We start from the raw sequence: 10,470 nt of genomic DNA on the forward strand, positions 1-10,470 counted from the left end.
GGATGTCCAAGAGGGACATCTCACCAGCAACCCAAAGCACTCTGAGCAGCAGTGGATTGCAAAAAAAATATTGCAGAGTATCCTTGTATGGCTGGTCGGAGACAATTTTTGTGGTGTTGAATCTCTTGCATTAAACTAAAAGGGTGCAGAATAATCACTCAGACCTTTTAAGTTCATGACCTTTGTTCTTATGTGTTTGTCATCACATAGGCATTGAATGAAGTGGTGACCATTTTTGAGGTATGAGTCCAAAAAACTTCCACTTTGGCAAAAAAAAAGAATAGCTAAAATTACTGAGCCCATTTGCTTATGAAGTCCAGTTACAAAGGTTCAAGTACCTTGGGGTTGTATTTCATTTTGCCTTCTTTTTGTTCAGTCTTTTGATTGCTTAGGGTTAACAATTGTTTTTTTTAATTTCCTGTTGTCAAACCATAGATAAATATTGCACATGGAATAACTGATTCTTTTCGATATTCAGGGAGTCATGCATTATTTTTTCAAGCCTTAAGAGGGAGACAAATTACGAGCATGGAGCCAAATTTCCACTTTCATTTCTGGTGTTTAAGCTCATAGTTTTCGAAAAAAACATACATATATATATATATATATATATATATATATATATATATATATATATATATATGATTTTTTCTAAAACTATGAGCTTAAACACCAGAAATGAAAGTGGAAATTTGCTTTGCTTTCATGTCCAAATTGAGCACTCTACTAGGATGAGTCATTGCTGCTAGCATTATGCATGCTCACTAGTTTTTCTAGTTTGAGCACTCTGGCATGGCTTAGATGATCCCACATATGTGAGATCACTTGGGGTGGCTATATGGTCTTACCTCCATCCTAGCATCAGCACTGCACTGATGAGGCCCAGAAGGCCGAAAAAGTACTGTCTGCAGTTAGTTATATATATATATATATATATATATATATATATATATATATATATATATATATATATATATGTATGTATGTATGTATGTATGTATGTATGTATGTATGTATGTATGTATGTATGTATGTATGTATGTATGTATGTATGTATATATATATATATATATATAAATATAAGTAGATCTTTCACTCAGTTGAAACCGGCACAATAAACTGTCGATTGGCTTACTCGACTTTATGCTGTGAATTTTTTTAATAAGTAAAATTTTTTTGTATGAGGGATTGCTCTCAAAGATGCGTTCTTCTTTTGCTAATGCGTCTTAGCAGCTGCTTCCGAGGTATAACATTAGTCCAACTTAGACTGCGTGCGTCGGAAACAATGATGAATTATAGCAGCGAATTCATGTATCACCGAAGAGACTGTTTCTTGGCTACAGTTTCTTGGCAGATCCACGGATTCTGCTTCACACGACACCAGGGATTGTCCTACAAACAGTGTGTCCCACCGGGGGTGCCAAATTGTCACCCGTGCCCCATAAAACCACATTTAAGACCAATAAAACATAAAAAAAACCATAGTCACAAAACGTACAACACAAATACAAACTTAAAACAGAATCACAAAATCCACAACACTAACACAAAACTCTACAACACAAACACAAAATTAAAACATAACCACAAAATCTGCAAAACTAACACAAACCTCTACAACACAAACACAGACTTAAAACAGAATCACAAAATCTGCAACACAAGCACAAAACTCTACAACACAAACACAAGCTTAAAACAGAATCACAAAACCCGCAAATTTCTGTTTGTGTTGTGGAGATTTGTGATAGTTTTGCGGATTTTGTGATTCTGTTTTAAGTTTGTGTTTGTGTTGTAGGTTGTGACTCTGTTTTGTTCTTACCGACCACCGTAAAAGAGCACCTCAAGTTCTGTATTGTTTTTTTTTTTCAACAAAACTCATAAATCGATTTTACAATTGTCCCGGATGAAAGTGACCTGCGTCACACGTCACGCATTACGCATTTCCGTCACGATTATTTCCGATTACGTTTATCGCTTGTTTCCACTTGTATACGGACTAACAATAGCGCCAATGCAATCGTCAATGTAACGGCCGTAGAGCTTAGGTTTGGGGCCGTGGTATTGACTGAAAAATTGGTGTTCGATAAAACCTACGAGAGGATTGGCGTAGCTGACTCCCATTTTAATACCCATGGCGACGCCATCAGTTTGTTTGTAGTAGTTGCCATCGAATGAAAAGCAATTGAGTGTAAGTGCCAGTTCAGCTAGACAGAGTGGTGTTTCAGAGATAAGTTCCTTAACAGTGCTTGACAGCATGAAGAAATGTAATATCCATAGTGAAAATAAATTTGTTTTGGCCAAGCAAAATAAAGTCACAAAAAAATTCAAGTGCGTGTTGGCTGTCCTTACTGTAAGATGGTATAGTTTTGACGATAGGTGTCATAATTTTGTCCAAATAGCTGGAAATTGGTTCGGTGGAACAACTGCGGACAGAAACGATGGGTCGCCCTGGGTTGTTCGGGTGGGTTGGATTTTATGTAAAAAGTACGTACACGGAGTGGTGATAGGGAGATTTTTTTACAGTGGCCGGCAATTCTTGTTTAGCTTTAAGATCGAGAAACGTATTTTTAACAATGTTTTGGTTAATGAAAGTGAGATCTTTGTCAACTTTTTTTTTCAACGTCGGTTTTTTCGGAAATTAGAACAAAATTTAAGCCCTTGCTAAGAACTGATTTTTCTGAATCTGAAAGCGAAAAATTTCCTGGGATGGTAACTAAAGTTTTGAGGATTTCAGGCGATTAGTCCGCGCTAGTAATTTGAGGACCAATAAGTTGGTCGAGTTTTTCGGCCTTTATTTGGTGCGAATGGTTAAAAAGTTTAAAGTTGGCATCCTGAACTTTGGTGGGAATAGATTGTACTAAAACAGTTGGGCAGATTTTGGAAAGTTCAGAGCGGCAATGAAGAATTCGTTCGTTGAGTTCGTTACGCTTTTTTGGTTACGGCCAACAGTTCCGTTGAGATTAAAAGAAAAAAATTGTACGGTTAACTTTTTCAGGACTATCGGCAACATGTTTTGGCCGTTTAAAAGGAACCAGTGAAAACTATTGAGGCACCCTTTTACATTGCCGGCAATAAAAGGCATAATACCACAAACCAGATGATATTTTTTGCCGTGAAATGCTCGTTTGCTTTCAAACTCAGAATACGGTGAATCCTAAGAGTGTTTATTTACTTAGCAGGAAGAAAAAACAAAAACAGGCAGAAAAAAAACGGCTGAGTTTTAGATAACTAAAACCATAGACACCAACAATAAGCAGTTTTTGGTTATGAGTTTTGCTCGCATGCAATAAACTGCATTGTCATAATTGATGTTTAAGGTTTTTTTTTATTAATGGCCTGGTCTTGAGTACGCTATGCGACTCACCAGACCAGATTACACACAGATCAGTCCTCTCTCGTTTTTACTAAAATATTTGTTTGAAATGATGACTTTCAGGGAAGCGCTGTGAGTAGGAAAGAGGTCAAAGGCTCTCACCAGCTTCACTAGCTCCCTTGCACTATCTTTCTCATTTAAATCTAAGTAATTTTTGTTACACTTTACAGTTTTTCCCGCGAACTGATCCGCCCTCTTATTGTTCCCCGTTTCCTATGTCAGTCTTAAATACCAGGCTGTTTCACAAATAAGCTGATTCCCTCGCCACAAAAACGTAATCTAGGCATTTACTCAAAGTTACTAAATTTATCTTTAATGATTATTTTTAGAATTTAAAATCTTGTTTTACAGTATCATTGGTTGCAAGACGACTCTTTGCATGTCTTCCCATGCCTAATTTTTTTCCTGATGCTTTTCTTGAGTCTTGACTCCTGTTTGTCCTGTTCGTCTATCACCATACCTTGACCACGAGCTCACCACAGAGAAACATGATATTATCTTCATTGAAAAATTGAACTTTCGCGTTATAGGTTCGATTCTAATTGATTGAAGAATAAAATGAAAGTAGAATGAGCACATGCATTGACTTAAGGCCCTCCCTTGTTTCTAGGAAAGAACAGACCAAACTATGCCCAGCTTGATAAAAATCGTCAAAATGATAGTGATAATGATCAACACCATCATCTGTCATGATTGCTTTTGAAAAAGCGCGCAGTCAATGTAATGGTAAAGAAGATAACGAAGAAAGGCTGCTAACGCTTAAAGCTCGCAACACTATATTGAAATAAACGCACAAAGATGACAAATGCTCGACTGCAACTCTTTTTAATAATTTGAGCGGCTAAGTTTCTGAAGAAACTGTGATGCTGCGTCCTAGCTAATTTGGTACTAACAACCGAATTGAAAACGTAAATTGGCAGTAAAGAGTTAAAAAAGGAGACTTCTCGAGCGTTAGCCCTTTGTCGGAGCCATTGGAGGAATGGTGGGTTTATATGCAGAAAAAGGAGCTACGCTATCGGTGGGAATATGGTGACGAGAAAGTAAGAATAAATTGGTTAAATGAAAAGCACTCGTTAATACCATCGCTCTTACGAAGGGCTAACGCTCTAAAGGTCAGCCTTTTAACTCTTTACGGTGGCCAATTTACGTTTTCAACTCAGTCGTTAACACTAGATCACCTGCTATACTCTCCCACCGACGCAGCACCACAGTTTCTTTAGAAACTTACCCCCTTTATTTATCTGCGATGCTGCCTCGATGCATAGCCATGTTGGGCTAATAGGAAAATTATCAACTGAAATGATAATGCAAACTGGCAACCTTAAAGGGTTTTCAAAGCTGACGTCTCAATCGTTAGCCCTGGGTCAGAATGAAGGGCTAACTCTTTAGAAACTTTTTTGGATGGTGGCTACGAATTTTATATCCTTGAAAAAGCTGAGTTTGAGCCAATAGGACGAGTGCTAACAGGTGAGTTCGGCTTCAGTTTCGCTGAAAAATGTAGGTACATGCTCCTGTGAGAAAGATGTAAAAAATCATATAGGAAAGGAAGAAAACTACACTGTTATGATTGATAAGCAAGAACAAATCTAGGGAGAGAGGACAGACTGAAATGCAGCCGAGGCTATCAGATAGGAATCACTAGCCCTGAAACCGGTGAGCTGACAGGGCTGCGCTAGTTGATCAATTACCTTTAAAACTGGAGGAATGGGCGGCAGTTTTCCAGATAAAGCCCACACTTTGGTTTCTACAAGACAAAATTAAAACAAAAAAAAAAACAAAACAAAAACGAGGAGATTCGCAACTATTATTTAAAATATGAAACGCCATGCACCAAGAGCAATAAATAGGATTGATAATTAATCAATAGGGATGGATTAACTAAATTTTTCATTGCTATTTTTTGTCTGTTTTGTTTTTCATTCCAGGCTTCCTGTTAGAGATAGTCATGAAAGCAATTTGGAAAGATCATCGTTCTGAATTCTTAAATACGTCTCTTTGTTTTTCATACCGTCGGTTAAAAAAACTATTTGGAAAAAGAAACTGGTTGAATTTTTACCAAAATCGGGAGATATGTATGACAATATGTAATCACACGGATAAATATAAGAAAAATAGGAACCAGTTGTAAACAAATATTAAAGGGAAAATATGAGGTTGACACTCGCTGAATTTTTTATTCAGAAGTATACTGGGCTTTTTTGAGTTGATATGATTAGCTTTCTTGAGTTTAAGCTAGAATTTTATGGAGCAGAACGCATAATTTTGATATAATCTGCAAAGCAGGATATTTGATCAGCTTTAATTGTAAATGTTTGAATTTTTTTTTCATTTTTTCTTGCTTCCTTTCTTTCGTTCATTGCTTTCACTCTCTCTTTTTTTCTTCCTTTTTTATTTCCCTTCTATTTTGGAGAGAACTTACCACCAGCAGGTAAGCTGCACAAGTATGGGTGCCTATCGCATGTATTGTCGTACCAGCCCTTAATTACAACCTTACCATCTGAGACCGCTTCGTATTGTACGGATGCTTCAAGAACATCTACCGCTATTAGAAGCAAGCACTAGTTAGAACGCGGCACAGATCCTAGTGTAATGAAAGAGTAATATCTGCGGTGCATCAAGGGGAGTTGGAAAGGGAAGATTTCAGTGGAAATCGGCAAGTTGACACAGCAATCGTTAAAAAGTTTGATAAAAACGGAAAATAGAAAATTATTTGCGACTAGGGTTAACAACTTTACGCATTGCAGGATACATAATTGACAATCATTTTAGTATACCTCGGTGTTATACACTGACTTGAAATCTCATTTCCCGAGGCCTTTAGTTTCGAAGATTTGGAGAACCTCTTACTTGCAATCGCACTCAGCGTTCTCTCGTAACCTCGATTCTCAAATCCTGGATATTTTATAACACACACCCTCGGTCAAATTGATAAGAAAGGGGTTAAATGTTTGGCTTGGTCCTTAAGCAAAGCAGGATGTATATTATTTTGATCTCGATTGTGGAAAGTCTGATTTCCCAAATGGAATAAAACCTTGGACCGTTGGATTCCGTCGTCCAGTGCTCTACGAAAAAAACTCCGTGGTGGATTATACCCCACACTAGGTTCAAACAAGACATTGATATACGTTTTGCAATTTGTCTTGCATGCTACAAGGATTTGCAATTTCGGAAGCCTCGCGTATGCATTCATATCGCCTAATCAAGGAGTTCTTAATCCGTCCTGTGTTCTTTTATAATTCATTCACCTGTCAGTCAAAAAAATTGTAATTATGCCAAATGGATTTTCTGCAAGCCGTGGAATTTCATTACCCTTCCTCCTGGTTTTGCAACGATATTACTTCTAAAAGAAAGTTAACAAAAATATTAACACTTCCACGTCAACTTCGACTTACCAGGTGTAAATGTTATATTACCATCAACATAAATCCCAGCAGGAATGGAAGGCCATGGAGAAACTTTAAACAATGGAGTCTTATCGTACTTTCCTGAAAAGAATGCAACAATGGAGCATCACCTTGGTTTACAAAAAATAATTTTTTTTCCAATTGATTCTTTCACTAGTATTCGGTTGAATTCGGATTAGGATCCGCGGTCCAAATTCGTAAGCGGATATGAACCCCTCTACGCAGATTTGGACCCCTCTTTCATACTTTCCTTTTAGCATCGTTTGTATCATATTTGGTAACTAATTCAATTTGTAAACTTTTTGTCGATGTTCTTTTCAATCACAACATAACATTCCTCAGTAACGATAAAAATAAACAGCCATTTTGCTCTAGTTCTGCAGCATTTATTATAGCAAGTCGAACAGTATACTCAAGAATTAAATGCGAAACTACTGCATTTGAACCATTGAAATTGTTGAAATATATTCTTGCTTCTTCTGATGCGAATCAACATTGATACGAAACGTCATAACAGTTGTAGAGACTATTGCGTCTAGTCTAAGAAAAAAAAACCCTGATTTTGACTCTTATCTCTGATAAGTCTGATTTTCTAATTAAATAACATTAAACAGTTTCTGAACAAGAATGAAGTAACTACTATTACTAAAAGTCGTTCGTGAAGCCTGTTTGGGCCGACTAGCGGCCAAGCACGAATTGCGGACTTACATTAGCTCACATGATCAGTAGCACATGTTCTAGTGCGAGAGTAATTTCGTTGACCTTGGGTGCTGTGTTCATTTTGATTGTTGAAGTTTTGTGCTTTTCCTACCCGTTTATCGCATAGAAATATGTAAGTACATGTGCCTCGTTTTGCAGTTTCGCTTTCGCCCAGTGAGTTGTAATTTAGGTTCTCGTTTTCAGTTTTTACCGTAGGTGTACGAAGATCAAGTCAAAACAACACGCAATGTCAAATGGTGAAAATGTTTAAATTTAAAAGAAGGTTTACTCCATCATGGAATGACTTGTATTGGTGCGGCTACGCGTAAAAGAGTTCTCTGCATATCGTCCCCAACAAAGCCTGTTTTAAGTTATTGTAAATCGACTCGACCGAACACTTACTAGACTAAAAAATTCTAAAAGGACTGTTACTTTAACTTATTTTTAATCATTAGGAATACAACAAGCGACACAAACACAACTGGATGCTAACTTTAGCGTGTGTTCTCGGCCTACAACAATAAAAAAAAACTTAATGTATCAGTAATTGATGGAGCAACATAATTTCAATGTGGAACACTAACAATGGATTCCCGGTTTTTCGAGTCTCCATGTGAAATGAGAATCAGTTGGATCCGTTAGCCGATTTGGACCATGGGTCCAAATCTAGAGGGGTCTAAATCCGCTAGGACTCTGGAACATTCCTGCCACATTCTTCACATCTACTCTATCGGTAGAAAAATATCAACTAGCTTGATAAATAACCAAGCATATAATACAAGAAAGATGTCAATTTTGAGCATAGAAACGCTTCATGACAGTGGAAATTACGAACAACAAAATGCCGAAGGCGAAGAATCGCACACGGGTAGTGAGTCGTTGACTCAATGTTCGAACTTTCGGACATTGAGAAAGTAGTAAGTCAGTTGTTAAAAAGAAATTCGACAATTCCTTTTTCTAAGAGGGATTCCCAATTTTCATTTTCCGTGCCATATCTGGTAACATTCTGTAATTTTTCCTAAAGAGTTTTTTAAGGTCAAATTTGAAAAGAGTAACTTACCGCAGGATGTCGCATTAATGATTTCAAGTCCCAAGCGATATCCCCGTGTTCCACTGATGACAAAAACTAACATGATCAGGGTGACAGTTTGTGTCGGTTGTCGGGTCAAAATCATCATTGTCTTCCAAAGCGACAGCTGGGGAGAAAAACACTGTAAATTAAAGGAATTTATTGTGAATTTAACGCGGCCTTTTAGAATGAGGGTTTGATAGCCTCTTCGTGATACTGTTCCAGAAAGTCTATCTAACCAACGCGGAATGTTGGGAGAATACTCGAGATCCCGTTTTGATTTTCTTATTTTACATCTCTTGAGGGTTATCATGCCGGTGCGCGAAAAGAAAGCGTGATCTGTTGTCTTAATGAGAGAGAGTGTAATATATCCATCGAGAAAAATGCAAAATTTGAGCTAATTAATTCTTGCTAAAAATATTTATGCCATCTTTACGATTCAGTGGATTCCTTTTTTTTTAATCCCAAGATTCTAGAAGGTGCCAGTTACGCCAGTTAGCACTTGTACGAAAGCCGTTGAGCAGAGTTTCCAGAGAGTGAAGTTTCCTATTTCCCAGAATCAACAGTTTCAGCTAGTGCAGAGTATTGCGATTGTTTTGATCTATCACTTTCTGGTCCCCTTTCAGTCGAGAGGCAAATTTGCATTTCGTCTCGCCAGTGTATTTGTAGCTCTTGTCACAATTTTGGAAGGAACTTAAGGCCTTAAATATAAGGCAACGAGTCTTTTCTCTGCGACTTTATCCATTAGATTTTGAAGCTACAGTTACCCAAGGTAGCAAGTAAGGGATGGATGAAATGAGCTTTCTGTTCAAACAAATATTTTTTCCATTCGTGATTTATCAGGTTTTTTGGAGAGTGCTTTACGATCTTCGTCTGAGCTGTTGAAATATGTACCTTCTCATTGATTGTAAATTTTAAGAACGCAAAAATTCGACCACATTACGAAGTTTAAGTGGTGGGAGGTGAGCAAGAAATGCCTTGTAGACTATCTTTTTTTAAAGGAACGTCATATTTCAAGGCTGAGGCTATCCATTATATACATATATATATATATATATATATATATATATATATATATATATATATATATATATATATAAATCTTGATTATAGTCTATCCTTGCGGTATAGTTCTTGATGCGTTCGCAGAGCGTGGCTTATCTGAAAGTTGGACAAATCAATGAGACATAACTTTTCCTGTTCTAAAAATGCGTTTTTTCTTTATCACTTAGTGGTGCGGCTTGCTTTGATATCGTTAACAAAGATGTTTCACCAACCAACTATTCGGAATTTTTGCTAGATTTGGCTTTACAAAAAGCAAAATGAGCAAATAAAAGAGGTTCTTTACTGACTCTCGGCCTAGGTATGCTCTGAGCATGTTCTTTAATTTTTGGCTCATCTTGGCCCGATCATGTGTACGTACGTATTACCAAAACTTCGCAAATATCGTTACCATTACATTATCATGACAAGATTCGTAACTTACCGAGAGAGACGGACCTTCAAATCTGCACGCAAATAGTCCCAAATGTTTTTGGAACGTAATACTCCTCTGGGGGTTGAAATTTTTCGTCAAAACTTTCGCTTTCGAGATGTGTCGCCTGTTTAAGTACCAATTGCCAAGGGCTCGATACCAAACATTTTTGAAATATTTTGATAAAAACCTGACCGAAGCAAAAGCAATGACCAGTGACGAAGTCATAAACAGGAAGCAATCTATCTCCAAGCAGTGCTGCTAGCAGTGCTAAAGTAGTGTAAAAGAAATGGAGCTTATATTTCTAATCTTTATAAACTATTTTTGTTAGTCTTTAATCAAGACAACTCGTCTATCTTCCATAATATGTGCGGTGTTAAGAAAAATCGAATTTCAGAGTAGTTGATACTGTTCTCAAACATTGATGAATGAAAATGCTATGACCTTA

General features: G+C 37.1%; 1 protein-coding gene across 1 annotated transcript; it reads right to left on the minus strand.

Annotated features, from left to right (window-relative positions):
* Window positions 1-3,308: 3,308 nt before the first annotated feature.
* On the minus strand, window positions 3,309-10,159 carry LOC149047505 (uncharacterized). Its single transcript, XM_089203572.1, has 6 exons — window positions 10,035-10,159; window positions 8,540-8,675; window positions 6,769-6,861; window positions 5,796-5,918; window positions 5,065-5,120; window positions 3,309-3,914 (listed from the first exon to the last, which is right to left on the minus strand). Exons 2-6 carry the CDS (start codon window positions 8,655-8,657, stop codon window positions 3,828-3,830), a joined length of 477 nt encoding a protein of 158 aa, XP_089059698.1. The 5' UTR covers window positions 8,658-8,675; window positions 10,035-10,159; the 3' UTR covers window positions 3,309-3,827.
* Window positions 10,160-10,470: the final 311 nt, after the last annotated feature.

This window comes from Pocillopora damicornis, chromosome 4, assembly GCF_964200805.1.
Source record: "Pocillopora damicornis chromosome 4, jaPocDami1.2, whole genome shotgun sequence".
Classification (NCBI taxonomy): domain Eukaryota; kingdom Metazoa; phylum Cnidaria; class Anthozoa; order Scleractinia; family Pocilloporidae; genus Pocillopora; species Pocillopora damicornis.

What these genes read in the sequence shown, in the direction of transcription:
- LOC149047505 (XM_089203572.1), bottom strand. Translation starts at nt 8,657, where the DNA reads ATGATGATTTTGACCCGACAACCGACACAAACTGTCACCCTGATCATG. An exon ending in CATTAATGCGACATCCTGCG is followed by an intron (nt 6,862 to 8,539) that starts GTAAGTTACTCT and finishes CATTCTTTTCAG; the next exon opens with GAAAGTACGATAAGACTCCA. An exon ending in TAATATAACATTTACACCTG is followed by an intron (nt 5,919 to 6,768) that starts GTAAGTCGAAGT and finishes TGCTTCTAATAG; the next exon opens with CGGTAGATGTTCTTGAAGCA.